The 25720-nt window shown below is 33.1% G+C and overlaps 1 protein-coding gene and 1 long non-coding RNA gene across 3 annotated transcripts in view; one reads left to right on the top strand and one right to left on the bottom strand.

Moving 5' to 3' along the window:
* The window catches only part of LOC130449804 (uncharacterized), a 149874-nt gene that overhangs the window by 19681 nt on the left and 104473 nt on the right, over positions 1-25720 (top strand). Inside the window, exons 2-3 of one of the 2 annotated variants that reach the window (XM_056787823.1) lie at positions 9625-9991; positions 21420-21631. In XM_056787823.1, coding sequence (XP_056643801.1) covers positions 9934-9991; positions 21420-21631 — 270 coding nt within the window. In that variant the 5' untranslated portion in view covers positions 9625-9933. Of the gene's footprint in view, positions 1-9624; positions 9992-21416; positions 21632-25720 lie in introns of both variants that reach the window. The other variant, XM_056787822.1, reaches the window with a different exon arrangement.
* LOC130449805 (uncharacterized) overlaps positions 1-25720 on the bottom strand; it is a 62412-nt gene that overhangs the window by 14655 nt on the left and 22037 nt on the right. The window lies entirely within an intron of this gene.

The following is a 25720-nucleotide window of genomic DNA, read 5'->3' on the forward strand; positions in this document are numbered from 1 at the left end:
GTAGTAATTTTTTCCTTTTTTTTGGTATGGATTCAAACAGAGCAATTTTCCCATCTTCAGAAGAAACTTCTTTTATATTAATTGCCTTTCTCGCAAAATGTCAGGTTTGATAAGTTAGACCGCCAGAAGGTCAACAGTCAGTTGCTCAAAAGAAGGTTCACTGACCGTGAACTTGTTGTTGTAAGGCTTCCATGACACTATTGACTTAAAGTGCTTGATACCAAATTATTGTAAACATCGAATGCTTTTGCATAAATATCTGGAGGTGTATTTTAAACCTCTCTAAATATTCCATGATAATGAATACTTATCAAGGCTTTAGTTAAGGAATAACAATAATGAAACGATTCCCCTTTATAATGTTGATAGTAATAACAATTATGCAGAGTTTCTATCTTATTATTATAGAAATACCAGAAAAAGTTTTTCTCGCTCAAGTCGATATTGCGCGATGATCATTGGCGATGCGTTTTGATATTAAAGATATCTTGTGGAACTTTCCCGGATCAAAAAAAGATACTTGGAGTAATTTCACTCCATTAGCCAACATACATAACGAATCGAAGCGCCGAGTGAAAAAAAGGGGCGACCACAGCTGCTGGCAACATGGGCTTGGAATGTTCTTGACTGCCTCAGATGAAAGTATAAGCATAGTTGCCGGTCTCCATATTTTACGTATTCAACTCCCTTTTATACCTCCAATAATATATTCGACCAAATATTTCCCAGTGCCGCTACTGCTTCTTTCAAATCCCTAATAATACCTTAAAATTAAATTAGGGAACAGGTGTTCGAGGGTTCGAGCATTAAGGTATTTGCCAATGTTCAGGAAAACTATTAATATCGACCCCGAAATTTGCGATTTTTAAACTTCAAGTTTATATTAGTATTGTAGCCATCAAACACGCAAATCTCTCAATAGCACAGCCAATTAATTCGATAAGGGATCTTGATATCAAGGGGAGAATATGGATATGGAATTTCCGTGTTGTTGAAATATTGAAGTCACACAAAATTCCTGATAATACCAGGATGATTTAAGCAAATGTGATGTGTCGGAGGTCATCTGACAAATCTTGGAGATAGATCAGTTTTTCCACTTCTCGTTACCAGATGTGGTATCGGTAATACACAGACTTCGCGAGTCCTTGAGTATTTTTATTTTATACTTGTAAACGTGCAGCAACGTGCTAATTTCAGTATACAGTTGACTTTCGTAGAAGATATTTGCATGTTTAACACGAAGTTCAGCTCATACCCCACCGTATGTTTAGTGTTTATAAAGATTTTGTTGTCACACCCCATCGTACCTTCTATTTTTCATCTATTAGGACATTATTTTCCAATTACTCCATATTCTTATAAGATTTACACTGAAGAAGGTTTTTTTATTAAACATAAGTGTCTATTGAAGTTGCGGAAGGTAACAGAATATTGTTCATAAGCATAGAATCCGGATCAGAAGCAGAAAAAGACCATGTAAGTGAGAGATCTGCCCGGACATTGAAGATATGGATATAACTGTATCTGAGGAATACTAAAATGATTCTATTGGATTGGATAGCTCTACGATGTGGCTTAAATAAAAAAACTTAAAAGTAAAAGAAAGATCTGAAAATATAATTACTTATTTGCCAGGCGTAAAACCTCCTTTTCGAAATCTCAAAGAACCACTTGAGTGCTGACAACTCCTTTTTACAGATGCCATGCTAACAGATATTGTGAATAAAAACCACCAAAAACTGAAGAAAAAAGTTCTAAATGTGCAGAGCATTCAATTATTACTTGTGATACATGTTTGTCATGTCATGAATGAACAATAAAAATTTCCAAAAATCTGTTTAGCATATGTACTTATCTATATCCACTTTCTACATCCTGAAGCTAAGATTTTTCTTCTTTGTCTTATCAAAAACTACTCTCAAAACAAATAAATTCATACGCCACCGTACCCATATAGTAAAAGAATGTCACCGCACTACCAAGAACGATCATAGCTAATGGACAGAAGGAATTAGTAAAATCGATCAATAAATTATGATAAGAAGCAAGAAATTATGGACTGGAAATAAATGCAGATAGAACAAAATATATGAGAATAGGGGGAAAACCAGAACATAGAGTGAACCAACTGAAAACTAGCAAATGAAATTTTGAAACAGAATCGACCTTCAATTATCTAGGAATAACGTTGGGACAAATAACCAGAGAGAGGATGAAGGATAGGATAGAAAAAGGCTACCAAGCCTATGGAAGAAACCTACTAAAAAACAAAAACATAACCAAACAAAACAAAGGGTCGACGAAAACTTGGAGAAACGAAATAGAGGAGATTATAAGAGAAGTCAATATAGGAAACTGGAGAGCAAAGTGCCGGAACCGAAAAGAATGGAAAATAATAACAAAAGCAGCCAAAACAAACGACAAACTATAAAGAAAATAAAAATTAGAAAACGAGGAGTAATCCACCTCAAAAAGAAAGGACTTAAAGCGCCAAAAGCGATAGACATAATCCACATAGGATTGAAAGGCTTGATGATGATGATGATCACTACCAATATATACCACTTCACTATCCCCATACGCACCTTTCATTATTCGAAGTTTTTTTCTATCAGTTCACCGCTCAACAGAGTCAAATCTTGTTATTTTAAATGCAGATTTGACATTAGGAAAGAGATAGAATTCGCACGCTACAAGATCCGGCGAATAAGTTGAATGGTCTAGTATGTTGGATGTTGTACTTGGTTAAAAACCTCTTCACGGACAGTGCGGAATAATTTCCGAATTAAGTCATGATTGCACTTCGCTATAGGATGAATTTTATGAATGTCGTCCAAATTTCACATAGATATTGATATGGCAAGATCGTTATGTGACATACCGTAAGATTGGGGCATACTTAGGCATTAGCTTCACTTACATACTTTCAATATTTCATGAAAATTTGGATGTGAATAGATTTGTTTGCGTTGGATACCGCATAATTTGACAATCGCTCGAAATATTAAATCGCGGTGCGTCAAAAAACATCTATAAGAACGTAACAGACGACGAATCTACGTATATTAACTCGAAACTAAACAAAAATCGACTTTATGGGTTTTTCAAATCAACACAAATCCAACAAAGTAACGAAGTACTTCGAAGCAAATGGTGGCCTGATTTTTTCGGAATCACTGGACATGTAATCACCGTTCCATTAGATCAACGTAGGTTGGTTGATTCTGAATGGTTCATATTTCTGTGTTGGAAATTGATAATCGAGACCAATGGGAATCTTTACATTTCTATGGAAAAGTCAAGTGTACGATTCGTTTACTATCGACTCTGATGGTTACGGTGTAGATATTTCTATTTCCAGAAATATTTATTCAAGTTTCTAGCTCTCCCTGCAGCTTTCGACGTATTTTGCATCAAGATCTCGGTTTTTCAATTTTCAATTGCATAAATGGCATATGATTTGGAGAGAAATTGCTTGAAATAGTTCATAGAGTTTGAAACGACACCTAGAACAAGCCTAACTCAAATTAACCTAACTTAATCTAGCTTAATATAACTCAACCTGAGTCAATCTAACCTAACCTAAACCTACCTATTCCAATCTAACCTAACCCAACAAAATTAGACTAACCAAAACTTACCCAACCTAAACTAACCTAACCTGAACTATCCTAACCTAAACTAACCTAACCGAAACTAACTTAATATAAACTATCCTAACCTAACCTAACCTAAAAAATTATTTAATCTTTTTATATTTTAGATTCGAACCCAGAACTGCAGGTTACTTAATGTCAGCAATTTTATGAATTGCCTGATATGTTTAAATATTGATTATTATTCCAATTTTTCGACAATTTTTCGGCTTTTGGGTACTCAAATTATTTTTTAGAATAAATTATTGTATTTACGAGTTTGTAAGTTCAGAATACTTACATAATAAAGGTCAAAAAATCACCTTGGCGTAGCTCCGCTCTCAGCTGCTTTCGCAATTCTATATTCTCTATTTAGAGTCCTTAACTCTACTTCATCTTACATACCAAACCCCACCGTCACTGGCATAATACGGAAATCTACCCTTTATTTTTGTTTTCACAGATAAGTTCATGCAAATTTGATTATACAAATCTGTTGAATTTGGTATGAAATTCATAGAATCTAACTGAAAGTATACGATATAATCAAGTTGATTCAAAATGACGTCTCTTTAAAAATGACACATTAATTTGCTATTCTCGAATAACTTTTGTGTTAGAAGAAATCGTGAATAATTAATTCGAAGTCCACTGGACTATACTGACCGTATTACAAGCAGCGAATCGCTCGAAAAAGGACTAATAAGAGAAAAAAACAAATTACATTCTAACCCATCTCTTAACTCGTATTACCGCCATATTTTCCTTCAGGTCGGATCCAATAACGAACGGTACCGATGAAAAACGACGATAAAAACACTTGTAGGTTTAAAACGAGTGAGGTATCGGTCGGTTATATGTAATCTCATTTTCCTTTTTACCAGTTTTTTTTCCTTGAAACTCATTTGAACCGAAAAACTTTCGAGATACTTTTAAATATGGAATTCGTCACTCGTAGGATTTCTGTTGCTTCATTCGAGACATTCAGAATAATTGGCTTAATCCTCGAAAATAAAATTTGGATTTTATAATTTTTGCGTAATAGACGCAAGGTATAAACTATTCGATTCATTTTATGAGATGGTACATCAACGAAAATAAATGAATTCAAGCAAAATGATGTGAGTGATGGAAGTACTAGGGCCGTGATTCTCAACGCGGTACAGGTGGAACACCGGGGGTCCACGGGGGACTCCACCACTGGCATTTACGCTGGGCGTGACAGAAAAAGGGTCCTTGGAAATTTATTTGGTTTAGATAGTGAAGAATTGAAATGTTGGTTGGATGTAACTTTGATATTGCAGATTCAATACGCAGGTGAAATGCCTTGATTAAGATATTCAGACATACGTTTAACATTTGATTGCCTTGCATGTTGATTTTAAAATCATATTCTAACGATGAAAATACTAGTTAGAGGTCGATTTGCTTTTTTGATATCCACTCACAGCACAATCAATTAGAATTGAATCTAAAATTTATTTAGTTAATTATAGTATCAAATAATTGACCCTATGAAGCAATCAATTCTGTTAATTCGTCGTTGAAACTCAGCCACAATGCAGGTTTCCATAGATAGATCCAATCTTCACTTTTATCGAGAAAATACTAGAATTCAATTTTTCCAGAAAATCACTTTACTATAACTGATCTACATTGTTTTGAGTACATAATAAATAATACGTTCCGGAGAAACTAAATGTTCAAAATGTCATTTAATGATTTGTTGATAATCAATTCACGAATAATGAAGAATTAATTATATTATACTCTATCTAAGCATTCAAAGACCTTTCGGCTCATGAAATCATATAAGCTGAACTACCTGGAGATAATATCTCCAACATGAAGACATATCAGTGAATCCCAAAACAACAATTTGAACCATACAAGTCAGCTGGACCTGATGTAGTGATAACCATTATGATTCAAAAATTATCAAATTATATAATTGTTTGTGATTTGTTTGGAGATATTATTTATGTAGAGGAAAGAATATATTAGGTTTGTCTTTGGTATAGGAACGATTGAGGATTGTACAGCGATATGCACCGCAATATAATGGAGAGGTAAAAAAAGGGATAGAAAGAAAGGCTTGACAGAGGGTAAGTGGGTACAGCTGTGAATCCATTATTTACCCATCGTTAACCAATTGGCTTGTGGATCGGTCCATTAGGCTACAAAAAAACCACATTGACGATCGACAAGGTGGGATTTTACATAATGGCTGGTATCCAAGAAGGTAGGTAAATTCACAAGGAGGTCTTCGTAACCATAAAGAAGGTAAGGACAGAAGTCATCTAGTACTGATCCAAGGAATTGGATGAAAAATTACATAAAAAATGAATGAGCTAGGAATCAAACCTAAAAAACTGAATTATTTCTGTTCACGAGAAAAAGAATACCCAAGTTGAGGGCAGCAAAATTAAATGGACAAGAGCTTACAAAAGGAAGCTATATACATTAGAATCGTCATAGACTCTATGGAAAAAGAATGAGAGAAGAATGGAAAATATAAAATATTGCTTTTAAAAGTAGTTATAGAGCCTCATAATCTATAGCTTGGTAGTGTGGAGGGAATCTATGAACATAGAAAGAAACCAAAAGTTCAGAAAGTTCAGAAAATAGCAGCATTGGAAATGCTACTGAGAAGTACTGCACAAGCTGATGTTATTTGCTAAAAATCACGCTTGAAAATTCGCACTTACCTAATTGCCTATTGGTATATATTGACAGAGTGAAATTATTATAATTGTACTAAGGAATTTTGCGAAGGATTGTTAGCAGGAGTTTATTCATAATTAATAAACCTTTCTAGCTATGCTCAACTCAACCTTTTATCTTAATGGAAAACTGAATATTAGAATTTCCCTCTTTAAATAAAAATAAAGTTCTAGAGATAATCGTGTAAATAAATAATAACTTCACTTGTCGCAGAAGGAATTGTAGCACAAAGAAACTCTTGAAGCATTTGTGATACAAATAAACATCTTTGTTTGGTAATTAATAATTTCTAAGGTAACGGTAGGAATAAAATACTTCTTTCGTATTTATTTCGACAATTATCTCCAGAGGAGATGGAAGTTAGTTAGATATTCTACTGAATATATAACAACATTCACATTGATACGTTTCTTTTTTATTATTATTATTCATCACAACAACAAATCAAAGAATTTATAAAGTTATATAAATATCATGAAAATTATAGCTATATATATCAAATTTCAGTCTGAAAAATTGATTTTGATGGAATTATAGGGAAGAAAATGAATCTAATCAACGTTATGAAGTCGCTTACAAAATAGAAGGCAATTTCCAGTAAATATGTCCTCAAATTTGATTTCAATTGGCCAGTGATTGTGCATTTTTATGCACTGTAAAATATTGAGCCTTTAACTAATTCTGAACGAGGAATAGATAGGTAAAGGTCGTGCTCCGCGTTCCTAAGTGGATAGCCGTGCGACGATCTTTCTGAAATTAGAGAATTTTATGAATTAGACAAACTATTCAAAGATGAATAAGGAAGGAAGAGTAAATATCTAACAGCTCTTTTTTAGTTTGAAGATTCTCTCAAAATGAATCGCACTACACGTACCCCAGAAGGGAAGGGCATATCGCAGATCCGACTCAATAATAGACTGTTAAGGAGATGGGTAAGTTCAGTTCTTTGGAAACTGATCTCAGCTCAAAGCAAGAGGAACTTAATTTTTTAGATAAGGCGGAAATATGTACCATTTCACAGAATTATCCACAACAAGCCAGCCCTAAGAATTCTACAGATTCAATGGTTATTTAATACAAAAGGTTGCAATATATTTTTATATGATCAAACTTTGGTTGTAGAAACGTTGACAGATGAGATTAGAATCGAACCAAAATCGAATCATTTTTGGAAATTCTATTTCTATTTCGATATTTCTTTACAATTGGACTTGTGAACATATAGATACCAAAGATCAAATCAAATGAGTTACATTATACGAATTCTAATGAAAAATATTGAGCTACAACCATTAATTATTTTAAGCATGTAGGCTTTAAGAAGATCTGCATTCTGATTTTTACAAATTGAAGGCAGTGGAGAAATGGTAGATGATTTTCTAGGAAATGGATGTAGGGATATATTTGAAGAAGTTTGCAGATATGATGAAAATGTGAAACCAAGAACGGAGTCTTACTTGATACCAGTCTGAAGAATTATGGGAGAGGATGATATTTGAGTCCAAAGTCTCCGTTATAACCTTTCCGAGAGATGTTATGAGCATTAGAAAGCTCAAGTGACATTGCAACGAGTTATAGAAGTGTTTGGAAGGATTCGGTTTCATCTCACGGGTCTAAATCAATTCTTATTGGTATATTTAATACCGTTAGGTTCTAAGATTCATGATAATTAGACGTTCTCTAGCTATTCGCTAAGCTGTTTTTTGAAGAAAATGAAGCTGAAACTTTATAACTAGTTTCTAAGTTTATTTTCCTTTAAACACCAGAAATATATGGTACCACTACTCATAAACGTACATAGTTTCTCCAATATTAGGTCGCCAGAGATAACTAGTGAATCCACGTTATCTGGAAAGATCCGAGGTTAAATAAAATAATTTTTAACATTAATATAAATTGGAAAAACCGAGAATATATTTTCAAGTGTTTCCTGTACTAGTTTGTGGCAGATTGATAATGACATGTACACCAAAATTAGCCAACTGAACTTAAGCGACAAGCCTCTGGAGATAATTGTATGTTTCAGTTTGATTCTAAGAAAAGTTTGCTTGTAATATCAGTAGTGTGTACTCAAAATATTCTATTAGAATCCTAAGCAAAGTTTTTCTGAAGATATTTTCTTGAAATATGATCAATATTTCTAGGACCAAAGTGCCAAAACATATCACTATACTGCGGTGTGGTCGATCAATCGGTTTGAAGGATTCACATAAGTTCTTAGAAGAATCCTTTAAATGAATCACACAAAGAAGTGCTCTATGGGTGTACTTTTTAGGGTTAAGATTCTTCATTCTTAGACCTGCTTTATTCTAAAATAGCTCTTTCTATATTAAACGACGTAAAGGCTGCTGTTACGTTAAAAGAAATAGGAGATTCTTCTAGAAACTATTTGGTTTGTTTCAGCTTTCTCAACACCCAAATATCGCTAGTATATTTGAAAGAAGATAGTACACAGTGCTGCTGAGGCTGAGGTTATATTTCTTAAAGTTGTCACTTCAGTTAATTTCGCTTTTTATTCTCGATTGTTTAAAAATATTTTATCAAACATGAAGATAGATTCTAAATATTCATAGGTATTCGAAAGCTCAAAAGGAACTTCTTTGCAGTAAAATTAAGCTATAAATTCATGTCCTACGATAAACCATCATTTCGAAATTGAATTTTTTACAATAGGATTCTAAAATCTAAAGATTTCCATACAGCTCTATTTGCAAGTAGGACCTCATCATTGGCGTATATATTAATATTTTTATTATAATCAATAGTTTCTTCTCCAGCACAAAGATTTTAAAAGTAGGCTGGTAATATTGTTAAAATCCTAGGTAATAAATGGGGAATAGGACTTCAGTGGTTTGGATTGGGAAGGATTTCATTTTAGAATTAATTACTATTTTTTTGATACACGGCTTTAAGTTTTTTTTTCTTGAAGTTAGCCTCAGTTTATATATCTGAACCAAATAGAAATGCGATGTTTGTAGTTTCTCTTCAAAAACTATAATTTTACAAACTTCACTTGACTATGTGCGAATGGATATTGAGTCTAAATTCCTCTATTTTTTCGGCTCATCCCAATTAATATCTTTAATAGCATATATGCGACTTTTCACTCTAATTACTACGATTTTTCGAAATTGTCTCATCTGTACACATACTAAAGAATTCGAATTAATTATCAACTCGTCCGACCGTAAAACCTCTTTCAAATGATGAAAATATGATGTTCCACTGGGCTTTTAATAACTTGATATGTTTTCTTTTTCAGAATATGCATATATTTTCGCGTTAGAAGCAACAGAAGAGGAGAACTAAAAAGGATTGATTTTTAATCCCGCAAAAAAGTCCTTTGATGTACGCGACGTGACGGTTGCCAGACACAGAATAATAATCATTCTTTCCAAACAAATGTAAAATACACCAAAAAATAAAAAAAAAGAAGAGAAAACATAAATCGAAAAAGTACAGCAGAATGTGTTGCATGACGACAGAATAGACTTCGAATTAACTTGGGAAAAAGTGGAAAGCTGTGAATGCGATTACGTTTTCGCATATATTTTTCAGTTGGTGGTTTACAATGGGTCCGAAGTCGTTGCAACTTGTATGCTACCATTTTCTGGCTGGATTAGTTTATAGTAAGTATGCCTTTTAATTACGGTTGTAAAAACATTTAGAGTGTAGTAGAACTAGAAAATGGAAATTTTTTTATGGTAAAAGTTCTAATAATTTCAAAAATATATCATATTCATCACACTAAAGACATTTTTCAACATCAATCGTCATTATTCAACTCTAATAGATATCAATCGACATCAATCGACGTCAATTGATGTCAAAAAACATCAATCTATGTCAATAAACACCAAAAGGACACTACTTCAATGGACATTATTGACATTAATCGATAAAATTAGATATTAATTCACGTCATTTGACATGAATCGACACCAACCGATGTCAATAGACATCAATTGACGCAAGACGACATCAATTGACTTAAATGGAGATCAATCAATAACAATAGACATCAGTTGATGTCAGTTGATTTCGAAGGATACCAATCACCGTCAATTAACATCAGAAGACCTCAGTCAACATCAAATGACAATCAACAGCAATATACTTCAATCAACAACAATAGGTATCAATTGGAATCAGTTGATACGAATTTAAATTGAGCGATGTCAATCAACATCAAAAGACTCAATTAGAATCAATCGGAAATCAACGTTAATGGGCTCCAATGAATATAAATTGACAAAAATTGATATCAATTGATGTCAAACGACATCAACCGACGTCAGTAAATATTCAATGGTTGTTTCAAAAATTTCCGACAACCCTTTTTTATTAGATGAGAAAATTACCACACGTTATGGTTGGGATAGTGAGGGACTACAGATTCTTACTACCCACTAAGAACTCTTCTATTTCCTCCAAGTTACCAGCTCCTGATTCATAAATGACTATATACTACGGAGAGGCTAGTGTTTCCTATCTTGCAGGATACCCGAACTACATCTTTAGTTTCCAAAGTTTTATCAATCATTTTTTGTGGCATTTCAGCTCCCCATACTTTCAGTTTCAGTTATAGTCTCCTTTGTTATTTGAGCTCCTATTTATCATTCGGTCAGGCTTCTTAGGCTCTTCGACTTCCCGCATTTGAACATGTAACATGTGTGTTACGCCGTGTCTTATTCTTCACAGAACATACACATTCCATCCCCTATCTTTCTATTGTTTTCAGAAGGAGTCGCGCCTGTATTAAATGGAAATTTGTCTTCCTATACTGGTATTGATACCATTTACCTACGTTTGGTAGAGATTTCTAGTTGTTTTAAAAAGTATAGAATATGGGATTTATTCCAGTCCATGCAGCTACATTCGTCGTACCTCATTTTTTGTCCACTTATCTTGTTTTTTACCAGTTTATCTCTGTACAAAGCTAGTAGATAAGTGAGTTGGTTTGATGTATCAATATTTTGTATTGAGGCGTGATTAATATTATCGGACACTTTTTATAATTCACTGACTCCACCCAAATTGAGGCGCTGAATAATATTATAGATTGTCATACAAGACTACAGCATTTGAAGAAAAACAAACTACTTTTGTATCAAAATAACGCATCATTCAGCTATGGCTAAGACTCACGAATTGTGCCTCACCAATTTCAGTGATCCCCAGTGACTTTCTCCTGTTTCTAAAATCAAAATTTCTACTCGCTCGAGAGGAATTTACATTGACATGTATAAATGTCTAGAAAGTTAGATACACAATTCCTTTGTCAAAATCAAACTTCTTATCCCTTTAAATACTACTAGACGACCTCTTTCCTCGAAGCCAAAGAGAAAACTTCCCTATCCCATCCTCGGCTTCTAGCGAGGACTTATGAAAAAGAGTCCCACCTCGTCTATTAAATGAATGAATGAATGAATGAGTGAATCGATTCACCAAGCAAATGGCAGACTACAGAAAAAAATAGAGTGGCAACTATACCCGCCTCCACGCTTACTTAACAATAAGATAACATTTGTTTCGCAAACCTGTCTTCTTTTTTTATTTTCTGCTTTTTTCATTCCATTTCAAGTCCACACCACACAGTTTGTAATTAACTGTTGGAAATCAAAGTTTTATTCAAAATTGATTTCCGTCAGAGTTTTCTTTTGTCTTAGACAATTGTGAATAATTAATATATATCGATCGTCCCCACAAGAACACAGTTTTTCCACTTCAAAACTCTTATTTATTATTAAGGCCTGTCAGTTAGTGAATTTCCAGCGACGCATATTATTCCTCATTTGGATCGTATACGTAAACATGTCAATTATTGGATTGCTCCCAGTTGACGGCATATCCCTTTATTTAGGTTGTAAATATCAACAAAGGGTGATGATTAAGAATTAAACATAAAGGAATATAAGATGTGGGGATGTGAGGTGATGCTTCAAGTGACAACTTTTTTTTCCTAATACAATAAACTGAGTAGTTGATATTTGGATATCTGTTAAAATTACAAAAGGAATGTCATTTGGAAGTGGGGAACACTCGTAATTAACATATTTTTTACTTTGAAAAGATAACAAAACCTTCTAAAAAATGAAACTTAATGAAATTATCCTCAAAGGCGATTCTCCGAATTAATATGAATTTTTGAAAACCAAAGAAACAGAGGAAAGCTGATTATAAAAATGATGACGTGAATGTACTCGCTGCTGTTCACTATACATCCATACAAATCCCTCCAAGGATATTATAAGTACAATATTCTTTTTTCTTCTCTAGCTAATTTTAGTTTTCACTCTCCTTCTATTGTTTCGATTCCTCCTGGTCCTTCCTCACTTCATTCACTTGTCATTTCGTTCTTCCTCTTTTTTCTCCCGTTCTAGCCTGTTATCCTGAGCCTTTCATCCTTTTTTATCGTATATTTTTAATTCCGTTACTTTTTTATTTGGTTTCGTAGTCGTTTTCTCTTTCCCTCTTATGTTTCCATACATTCTCACTATATTTTTTCGGCGGTTTCTGTTTTCTCCATATCACATAACGTTCTTCTGTCTATATAGTTGAATGCAGTCAAATCACTGTTTTCTATTCTTCTATTTATATACGAGGGCTGCTACTTAAGTTCTGAGATATATATTCGAGACAAATGAAAGCCAATATATATTATTGGTTATGCCTTTATTGTTTTTCAAAATATTTTCCATTAAGATCAATATATCAATGAATGCGTTTGAACCCATTGTCGAAGCATTTTTCCATTCCGATTGAGGTGCCTACAAAACTTGTGATTTGATCGCATCAACCACTTCTTCGGGTGTAGAAAAACGTTGACTTCGCAATTCATTTCTGATCTGATCTAAGAAGAAATCAATTCGACTTTTTGACTATTAAAAAAGGTTTTTGCTGGAACTAATCTATGATAACTCGCATTGTCGAGGTGGAGAATAATTCGTCTTCTGCAATTGGTTTCCCTTTTGTTTTCGAACACTTCTGGCAAACAAAAGCTGGTGTACCTTTCAGAAATGATCGTTCTACGTTTCTCTTATAAAACGGCAGCGTCATGTTCCGTTATTTTAGAAAAAAATTGAGGTGAATTACAAAGAGGAGACAGTGAAATGATGGCATATTGAAAAGAGTATAATTTACACTCGTTTGTGAGATAATAGAGATTTTTTGGTATTGAGCAACTGTCATAGTGTCGGTAGAAAGAAAAGCAAATGATGGCAGTGAAATAGAAATTACTTGTCACGATTTAATTATGTTTCATAATGAAATTATAGATGTCGTCGATCACGCCGATCAAATGATTCCTATAGAGAAAGCTCTAAATAGGGTTGGTTTCCGACAAGATATTAATGACAAGATATATGATGCATATATAATATACAATGAAACAAGACTGCTGTTCATAAACTTTATCATACCAGAGGCAGAAAATATGATGTCCATTGGTAAATCCCATAATGAAAAGAGGACGTTCCTTAAATAGAACCAAATTAATGGATAATATTGGGGATGAACTGTCTATTTGTAGAAATTCAAATATAAAATGATGTGTCAATGTGTTGGTTTCAATAAAGAGAAGAGGACAAAGATTCAAATGGGCGCAGTAGCGATCTGCAAGGATTCTTCTACTAAGTATCATTCTTGATTACCTTTTTTCTTATTCTTCTTCTTTTAATGCTTATCCATTAATGGATGTTCGCGACCACTTTTTTGATGGCTTCTCTATCTCTAGCGGTATGGATCAATGTCTGAATATCTTGTATACCCGTCCACTGCCTCACGTTCCGCAACCATGACATCCTCTTCCGTCCCAATCCTCTCTTACCTTCAATCTTGCCCTCGACTATCAGCTGAAGGAATTGATATTTATGGCCTCGCATCATATGGCCAAGATATGCAATCTTTCGTTTCTTCATGATGTTAAATAGTTCACGGTCTTTATTGATACACCTGAGAATATCCTCATTCCTCACTTTGGCAGTCCATGGTATCTTCAAGATTCTACGATATACCCACATTTCGAATGCCTCTAATTTGTTGATGTTTTTCACCTTAAGGTTCCAACCCTTCATCCCGTAAAGAAGCACTGACCAAACGTAGTACCGCACAAGTCTCAGTCTAAGATCAAGATCAAAGTCGGTACATGTAAATACATTTTTAAATTTTATGAATGTACTTCGCGCTTGTTCAATTCGGCATTTTATTTCACCGTCCGACGACCATTTTTCATAGAGCCATTTTCCTAGATATTTAAATTTTTCTACCCGTTCTTTTTCTTATTAGTGCAGAATATATTTTCTATGCTCCAGTTTATCACTATTATAAAATATTCTGGGACACATATGTCCCAATTACTATTTAAAAATAATCAATAACTAACATGATCATTTATTTAAATATTTGTGCCACTTGTTATAAATATTTTTTTCTATGAATATTGCATTAATTAATATAATAAAAAAATCGTATTGGAAGGGTTGATGCACATTGTTGAAAACAAATTATTATTAACGATGACAGGATCCATATTAATTTGAGTTACTGTTGATTTTGCCGCAATAATAAATTGCAATTAATTATTTACGTCACATTCTCTTGGCTGAGATAGTTTATGTCTCTAGGGGATATACCTATGTTCGCCCTAAATCCCTTTTTGTTTCTTAGACGTTCTATGGCGTGTAAATGTTAATAACACAATTAGGACAACGACATTCATTCGGCTTCATTAACCTCGGAAATAAGTGAAACCTTCTCATGCTCGCAGTCTTCGGGCTCCAACAAAATGATATTTGTCGGGCTTTAATGTAGCTACATTAAAATTAAGCATCTTGTAATAGCTGGCATTAAGAAGAAAATCGTTAGAAGAAAGATCCGTTGAAATAAACAGGAAGAGATGCTCGAAAAGAATGTTTATGTACACGTTCCAAATCTCGCATCATTTAAATGCTAATTTCAAATTAGTGAATGTCACTTATTGCGATATCATCAAAACCAATCAATGAATAGTTTAGTTCTATGAATTTTTAATAAAACTTCATTGTAACAAAGTATACAGAAAATAAAAACAATAATATACATATATGAAAATTGTACACAAAAATATGTGATTTAAACGCATCGATCGCTTCTTCGGGTATACAAAAACGTTGTCGATGCCAAATAAGGACTGTGCGGCGGATGATCCATCAATTCGATGTTTTGACTGCTCAAAAACGTTTTTCTTTGAACTGATGTGTGAGAGGTCGAACAACTTTTACTAGATTTGACACGTTTTGAAAGACACATACAGTCGATAATTGTTGAATTCTGTAGTTCCACAAAGTAGTGAACGCAAAACCATTTTTGTTTTTTATTTGTTTTATAATATTCGATGTGCCATATTTATATAAAATTGAACAAGAGTTTCTGATTTCCTTCACTGACTTCTTGTATTTTTGTGGCAAAATATTCCCATGCTTCTTTTTGTCGTTGCGACTACCATGTCTTCAATATTTTTTCATTAAATTTCATAATTTTCGAATTCTTCGGTTTTTACGATTTATCAGATTTTGATACAAATAGATTTAAAACATCCTTATAGCGACATATATCAGACAATGGCAAAACTTTCTAGGTCGTCGCATTTAATTCACATTGTTTTTTGAAAAAATATTGTTATGTAGCCATCTAAGAGTACAATACTTATTGTAACTTTGGTAGAGATACTGTAAACAGAAAAATAATCAGTATTTCTCAAGGATTTCTAGAAATACAAAATATATAGGGTGATTTCAAAGTTCATTATTTTTCCGAAACAAGAAAGATCTGACAACAATGTAGATACCACCATAATACCGGCCGTGCTACAAGACTTTGTGCACGAAAATTTATAGTAATTGTACAAGTTGTTTCCGAGATAATTGAGGCAATTTATACATACATACTCACTCTGTATAAAAATCCTAAGAATTTTAAATAAACCCGAACGACGAATTAATCTATTAAATTAGTATCATTGAATTTTTTGGCTGTAACAAGGCACTATGTGGGAATATAGCTCACATAGTATTTTTTTCATGAAAAAGAACGGTTAGAAACGATTTGAGTTGGTAGAAATTATAGTGAAAATATCGTTTTAATAATACTATAGTCCAAATTTCGATACAAAATTTAGCTAGCTACGAAAATTTATGTATTTAGTTGACATGATTATTATAATCGGAATTGTATGTAAGCTTTTCATTTATTACTTGATTGAATAGATTTAATTTAGGAACACCTCCACCTGGTCTTAATTTGCCAGTTAATAGGAGAAGGTAAGATAATTATATTCTATACACACATGACGACCTGATTCCTTCTTGTTGTTTCGTGGTTAATGAATTTCAATTTCCAATAGCTCAACAGCAGGATTATCTCATCACTATTGTTGAGGTTATATACCAGATGTGGTAATTGAATTTATCGATAAAAATCAAGAAAATAAAATTTTGATCAAAATTTTATCATCACATCAAGTCTCCATCCTAGTATTACTCCACTTTGAACCACTCTACAAGTTTGTTTGTCCCTACTTCACCGAGTCTGTCAGCTTATTCATTTTCCTCCACCTAAGAGTAATCCGGAATTCATTGCATTTATTTTTTTTTTTTGTTATTTACAAGAAATTCAAATATTATGAGATATTACTAGGCTAAGAATCTTTTATTTAAATTGATCATCTTCATCAACTTCGCTCAAATTATTCATTGAATATTTTCCCAAGAAACTCATTACAGATCATTATAGATTGTGGAAAATGGCTACAAAAAATCACGTGTATAAAGTACACTACATCATGCGTGGTGTGGAAATATTCTCGATGGTAGTTTGAAATATTTTTAATCTACTAAAGAAACAAGAAATTTTTTCCCATAATAATTTTTCTTTTCCAATATAATATCCATTTAAGTCTATAATTGTTTCCACCCATGTTCTAACATTCATAACCTTTCCAAGTAATAATAGTTGTCGTGTTTTTTTCTCAAAATAGGCATTTACGTATGTTACGTAGTTATCTGAAGAGAACTTCAATGCATGGGAATAGAAAGGAATCGCTCAGAGCTAGATCTAGTGGATAGAATAGGTGGTTAACCAATTTCTCAATTTTCGCCATGGCTATCATCCAAATGTGAGAATAATTGACAAGTCAATATCCATTTGAGGAGCTTTTCTGATGATATGGCTGTTGTCTCAAACGCTTGTCGTCTATCAAACTAATACGGCTTTGTTTGAATTCAGTTGCTCAAATTCCTGCATCTCTAAATGATCATCTCCCATTTTCTTAAGTTTATTGTCCTTCAAGAATATTCAAAGACATCTTCAACATCTTCATACTTCAATTTTCCCATTTCAAAATTACTGAAATTTTAATAACGCATCCAGAAATATATTCCCGAACTTATGTTGATAAGTCGCGACCTCTTCAGGTTGAGATTGGATATTTTTTCACAGAAATTTCGAAATGGTGCGAGAAGTGAGAATAAAACTATTTTTGTATACAATTCTTTGATTCACAATTTTGATTTGGGCTATATTATACCATGAAAAAAATCGAGATTCTCAATAATTTTGAATTTGATTTTCAATAACTTTCTTTAGAACACATGGAATCAATAAGCGCCATAGAAACTTCATTCATACTAATGTACCCTGGATCTCTACGGATGTTCAGCTCTATAGAAATTTCTGTTATATGGAATCACGTGTTGATACTTTGATAACCTTTTATGTGGTTTCGTCGATTTTTTTTCTCTCTGAAACATTTTATGTTTGAGTTTGGAAAAATAAATCATATGTTATCAAAAGTACTTAATACTTTTAAAATCAATTTCGTTAATAGTTAAGTTCTTTCAAATACATACAAGTTATAACATCGTGTATACCCAAATAAATATTTTTCTGAATAACTATGACTTATAAAGAAATAAAACATTTGTTTGATATACAAAATTAGTTGATAAAAACTCTTAGAAGGATAATTTCATTACTAAAAACTAGATCACCAGCAATGTCTGTTCTATATCCTGGTTATATTCATATTACATAATATAAAGTCTGTTTAGTTTTAAAACATTCTGAGATCTTCACAAAATCATTCCCCGGAGATTTAAATCTCATGTTTCGAAAATAAGATGGTTGCCCCGGACTATTAGCAATATGGCTTGTAATAAAATTCAGAGCTTCTCGAATTGTTCAAGTTAAATGAACTTGTCGGCAATATGTTCGAAAGTATCGTTCTGGTCCTTCCATTTCGTCGGCTAAATAGAACTGTGAATTTTAATGTGCTCAGGAGTTTTGTTATCTTATATAGTTCCAAGGAAACTTGAGATATAAAAATATGTAGGAGCTTAAAAAGAGAACAAACAATTTAAATGAAGTAGACATGTAAGTTGTAATAGTCCAGTACTCGTTTTATACTATAATAAACTGGAAATGAAACTAAACTACCTCATCTATGAAATTTAAACAACGTTATCAAACGCATCGGTTCGGAATTCGATCTTAAAACCATAGGATTTAGGCATGGAAAATTGAAAATACTGAAAACCTGCTTATTGATACTCCCGATTGAAAAAGATTAATAAAATATATTCAGTTGAATTTACGTTTTAAGAAAATTGGTAAAAAAAGGAGGAGTAATATGAGGATATGAGGACAAAAGAGGAAATCATAGAAAATGAAGTGAGACAAAGCAATGAGGAAAATCAAAATAGGAAAAGCTTAATGAGTTTACACAATATATGAAGGATAAACGGGGATTGAATGACTATTGAAGATATTCATTTAGCATAAGAACAGAAATAAAATGCACTAAGATAAGTGAGAAAATCAAATGCTTACACAAAGTTGCTTAGTTTTATTTGTAACATATTCGATAAACTTGGGCCAGAAAACATCGATGCTGTACGTAAACTGATAATGATCGTCATGTGACATAGCATGATGTTGAGGTATACCTAGTTCCACTCGCATACAAGGTGAAGTTTAGTAAATCAGCACTTGTAGTAGCGAAAACTAGCAAGTTCATATGGTGTCAGACCGAAACAAAAATGAAAAAACAAATCATATCAAAACAAAACAAACATTCAATACAGACAAAGACAACGCACTAAACGTAAACACACACGATACGACTGCCACTACTGAATACATTCAATATTACATAAACATTTGGTTGTCACTACAAAATTTGATTGATTCAGTGATAAAACACACCTTTATATTATATTTATGCCTTCAGAGAGTCGTCTTATCATCTAAAATTGTCACGATTCTATGTCCGTCAAGCAAAACATCACCGAATGTAGACAGTACTTCATATATATCATCAGTTTAATCTGGAACCTCACCCTTATAAAACACTCCATTGCCTAATATAAGTCAAGGAAAGCATCAAATGTACTAAAAAGTGCGATTTGGGCAAATTGAATTGTAATTAAAAAAATAAAAGAAACTCTTAGTGCAAGACGTGACTCTAGTTTCGAATGAAACAGTTGTAGAAGTAGTGCTCAATATCCCCAATTAGAAGATATAAAAGAAGAAAAAATGATATGTTATAGTTATATTAATCTATAAGGTCCATATCCGTCCATGTTTGGATTATTTCTCGCACATTTGGAGCTTGGTTCACAAGCAAACCCTGAGGATACTTGACTCAATACAGAAGACATCAATTCGAAATATAAAAGATCCAGAGCTGACCAGAAACTTGTATAACCCACAGCATAGAAGAAAGGTTGTTAACCACACTTTGTTTTAGCGATTTTAGCGATACTTCTGCGGCAGATGCTCTTCTCAGCTGTCCAACATAATCCCATCTAGATGGGATTATGTTGGACGTTCAAGATCGATTTCTATAAGCAACTCCGTACAGCAGGCACCACTTGAAGTACTCGAGTGTAATTGGGTTCACCCTCTTGTGCTTGCTTTTTACCAGAAAACAATATTACAAAAGCGGCAGTATTTGAATAAAAACGAAGTGCTTTTTATTAGGATAGCGCATCATTTTGCTATGGACAAAACTGTGCTAAGCTTTCCTTCTATAGAACGTTGAGAAATAAGTTTAATTCAACTACGTGAACGTTTCCAAAAAAGTAACTGAGATGATATCAACAGGCATCTGTTATTAGATAACTGTCAGAATTTGGACTAAAGTGTTTGTTCATTGCGTAATTTGACGAGAAAAAGTGAATTTATCCAAATGACCTCAACATATCTTAATTTTCTATAAGTAAATTGCATATACAATTGACATATTTTGAATAAAATCAAATAAAATGGCGATGAAACGGAGGAGCACCTCCTTTATATACAATGGATTGAAGTGCACTAGGTTTGATTACAGACAACTCTACATAAAATCATAATAGTTCATGTATTTTTCCATTTTTTCTAACTAATTTCATGTACATTTGAAAACAGTTATTTGTCTTAGTGACGCGCTTTTCCTCATCTTAACTATGTTAATTGAATTATCTTTGACTTTATGATTTTCTAGCTTTATTTACTGAATTGGAATAACTAGCAAGATCATTACTGAGTCAGGATGCCAAAAATAAATTCCAAATCACTTTTATTTATTCTATAGCATTTCTGTCATCAAAAACTCAAATTAGACAATTGATCCTTATTATCGGTGCACTATATTGATTTTGACATTTGATAGCTCTTGTAATATTGATAGTGAAGAGTTTCCATACATAGTGTCAACTTCCTGTTCTATCTGCGTAGTCATAATATCTTTCAAAAGCAAATATACGATGAGCAGTTTCTCCCATTTTATAAAAAATCTTCACAACGACTCTATCAACGCGTACACAAATATATATCTCAACTTAATTGTGTATTAAGTACTGACATCTTTAGGTTGAAGTCGGAATTTTTCAAACAACTCAACTACATCTTCTAACGCACATTTTGATAACCAAAAACCAAATAATTGAATAAAAGAACTGAATCACTAAATCAAGTTCTAAAAAATCTTCAATTATCTTCATTAATTCAACATTGAGTAATAATTTTTTCTTTCAGCAGTGTCTAGTGGTGGGGGTTTAAAGTGGGTGCGTGTTACGGTACCCCAATATCGAACTCCTGGAGAAACTGCTACTCTACACTGCGACTTTGATTTGGGAAACGATACTCTGTATGCTGTGAAATGGTATAAGGAACACGAAGAATTTTATCGGTTTGTTCCTAAAGCCAGACCTCAAGCACATTCATATGAAGTCGATGGAGTTCACGTAGACGTAAGTTCAACATCTTTTTAAAAATTATTCATAAACAAAATCTTCATAGTTATTCATTCATATCATCTAACAAAACTTTGAAATTCAATATTTATATTCTATTAAATATAAAAGATAGAAGAATATGTTTTTTCATTCTATTTCTTTCGGAAACATTTTGAAAAAAGGACCTACGAAATTCAGAATCTGCTAATACGAGAGGCCACATTTCCCTCAAAGTTTCGGAAATTTTTGATTCTCAATCGGCTTTCATGTTGTTACTACTTAAATTAGCAAAGTGAAATTTGATATTTAGTAATTTTCAGATAGGAAAATGTAGAAATGAATACCAATGGTGTCATATGTAGTGAACAGAACCTTGAATTGAGTCGCTTAGATTCAAAACATATTAGTTTGGAACAAAACTAAGATATGTATATGAAACATTCATCCAATATACGTAGAATTGTCACTTGGAAAACATATTTCCATTTTCTTTGTCTGTGACGCCTTTTAGTTGTACTAAGGTATATGCTATAGAGCAGATTACCGTTCTAGGTGTTATGATTTCAATTTGAGTTTGTGACCTCAGGAATTTGGTACCTCAGACAAGAGGTCTAGGTGCTATCATTTGGATAATAAAACTTAGTTTAACGTTAGAATTTCGAAGCATATTCTCGATTTTTTTTTACGCTTTTGCGGATAAACGGGAGGTGTGAGTTTGATGTATAGGATGGGCATTTTAGTTAGAGAATAGGATCCATAAAACGTTTTGGTAAATACTTTTTAGAAGTATGCTGAGGTTTAGCGTTTTAATGTAAAGAGAGGTAGTGGTTCAAAGTCAGATTGCATTCAGACGCTTGTGTTTTGTATCGATATCATCGTATATTTTACCAGAGAAATAAGTCGTCTTCACATAGGTGATGTGCGAGATCTTACTGAGAAACCGTCAGATCTCGGAAGATTGAAATTAAAATTTGGTAGGGATTTGGAGAATTCACCACTAAGATAAGGAGATTGTAAAGAGGTATTTCCTATTTCTCATTTCGAGGAATAGCGATCATCCACCATTAGGCTGGAAAATATGGTTGGCTTCCTTGGAATTAGGGACTGAATGTGGTTTTGATTGAAACGTATCTTTCCTCTTGTGCTGATCTGTGCAGCGAGTGTTGAGATTGGATGTTATAAGAAATACAACAACGACGATGAGAAGTGGACATATCACTTGCAATATCACAAGTACATCTACCACAAGAAGTACTACTTTTAAAATAACGTATGAAGCAATTTCACCTATAACTTCCAATACATGTAGTGGTATTACTACTCATCATAAAGTTCATAATCAAGCAAATAATTCGAAACAATTTTAAAACTGATTCCGAATCAGTTCGAGAACCGGTCGCTCGCGCAATATCAAAATGGTTTTTCGTGGATCATATGCAACTCCTGATTGATTCGGAATCGGTTGTAGAAGTTATCAGAATAAAAGTGTTATTTTGCCTTATTGGTATTCCCCCTATTTTGTAGTCAGTTAGATTAACGTCATTAACGATGAAATATGAATCAGTTCGTAATCAAATATGAGTATCACATCGATTCTGAATCGGTTATCAATTGGTTCGGGCTCGAATTGTATTTTTGACCCGCAAACAAAGCTAATATTCTGTGATTTTCAATTATGCATGTTTATGACGAAACAGCAAACACAAAATACACCACACTTCACGTTAGCTTCGACTTGTATTGATTTGTATACTCGTCAAGTGAATTATTCATGGCCTATTTGATAAGTACGAATAAACGAACAATGAAAGGGTTTTAGGGTAATGTATGTCGGTTAATGGAAAAGTTAAAAAGCTACAGTTGAAGAGCTTCGTCGTTCTGGTGTGAACTTACATAGAGGCTAATTTATCACGACCGCTTTGGTGTTTTTATTTTTTTAAATCCATAAAAAAGGAGCAGCTCTAAATGTGAGTTTTTGTTAGATTTGTGTTTATACAGATAGAATACCTAATTTCGAATGAATTACATAGTGATATACTATATTTTCATGGAAAATGCACTTTTAAAATGATGTATAGGCTGGTGAAAAAGGAAATACGTTTTTTTTAGTATGTAATAAAACACATACAACAAAGAATAGTTTTTAATCAAATATATATTCTCCATTTTGCTCAATGAGTGTTTGCCATCTTTCTTTCTGCTTCATGATTTCGCGCTTATAAAATTTCTAGTCCTTATCAGCTAAAAACTGAACCTGGTGCGAATGTCATTTGGGAAAGTTTGTTCATTCAAAGAATTCTGCAAAATTAGTAATAAATGGTAATCAGATAGTGCCAAATCAGGGCTGTTTATGGGTCGTGGCATCACTTCCCAACCAAGCTCCAATAGTTTCTGCTAAAGATATGTGAGGCCTTGCGTTATCAAACCTTTCCGATTTGACAGTAGTTCTGGCCGTTTTTCTTCGATTACTTCATCCAGTTCCATTAATTGTTGATAGTAAACATCAGAATTAATGGTTTGGTTCTTTGGAAGGAGCTCAATAAACACAACACCTTTGAAATCCCACCAAAATGACAGCATGAGCTTTTTTTGTTAGTTTTCAGCTTTCGATGTGGTTTGTGCTGGTTCCTGGTGTTTGCTCCATCATCCTATGTTACTGTAGATGAACCGTTTTCCATTATTAGTGATGAGACTTTTCATAAAAGGATGCGTTTCATATTGTTTAAGGTGCTCTAATGTTGTTAAAAGTAACACTGTCATTTAAATACCTATTCATACAGAGCTGAACAACCAGGTCATGTGGCCTCGCATTTAAAAATACATGATACAAGTAGACTTTCATTCACGACATTTTCCATTCTTCGACCCTTTCTTTGAACAACTTTCTTTATAAAACAAAAATTCTTTAGCTCCTGACTGAGTTGCCATAATTTGGGAAGTTAAAGTCACGTTTTTCTCATAACAAGACGACTTACGTACCTGGTAGGGTGTTGTACCTGGTAGAGCAGTTTCCACGCTGCGATCTATTGAGACTCATCCCTTAGCTTGGGGATTCGTGTTGTCGATCGCACAGAAATGGCAAACTTGTCTGGCATATTCTGTGATGTTGCAAATTAAGATAAAACTCATACTGTTGTGACAAGAGTGAAGGTGATGGGCGAAAATTGATTGGAATAAATCAAATTACAAATAGCTATAAACACGATAGGCTAGAATATTTGATAAAAATCATGTCTCGTGAGTTATTAGATTGGTGGAGGTCGCACTGTCACCTCTACTTCCAGTAAATCCCCAACATTAACCGTCCAATCGTAAATACAGGAAACTCGCAAGTCGTACACACAGCTTTTACTAGTTTATGATAGATCGCCATATAAATATATGTATTAAAATATGAGAACGTTATCAGGTTTTGTTATTTACTAGATTGTACTTCAGCTATCATGATTACTACTTATTCTTACTATAGAAGAATTTTCTATAATTTCGAGATCATACAAGATTATATTGATAATATAATATTTTTAATATAGTTATATTTTTTCATATTAGCCCATTAAAAAGTAAAGATGGTATCAAAGCCGCAGCCCACAATAAACTGTGGAAATACCTACTTTTATAAAATTGAATTTCAATATCACGATGGCAGGTTTTCAAATAACTTCTGAAAAGAAAATAATGAAATGTTTAGGCAAAAGGGATAAAGAAATATAAGAAAGAGCGCTCTCAATTCAAAAAACTCATATTATTTTTTTCCTATAAGATTAGTTGGTGGAACAGGTAAATACACAAAGCGGAATTAAAAAGGAAAAGAGCTTTTCCTCATTAAGTTCAATATCCTCGTTTTTACCATTTAACTACGAGTTCTGAGTTAAAATTTTATAACTAGAAATATTTAAAAATATTATAATAACCACAATTATACAGACTGATTTATAATTTCCCCATTCAAATTTGCTTTTTGTTGATCTTAATAAATCCTTTGCTTAATGACGATTCAGGAACGTAATAAGGATTCTAGAGAACATCGATGTAGATGTTATAATTTAAAATGTGTGATGAAGGAAAAAAATAAAGGAGTTAATTCTAGCAAAGAAGAGGAAA

Source organism: Diorhabda sublineata, chromosome 10 (assembly GCF_026230105.1).
Source record: "Diorhabda sublineata isolate icDioSubl1.1 chromosome 10, icDioSubl1.1, whole genome shotgun sequence".
NCBI classification, from domain to species: Eukaryota; Metazoa; Arthropoda; class Insecta; order Coleoptera; family Chrysomelidae; genus Diorhabda; species Diorhabda sublineata.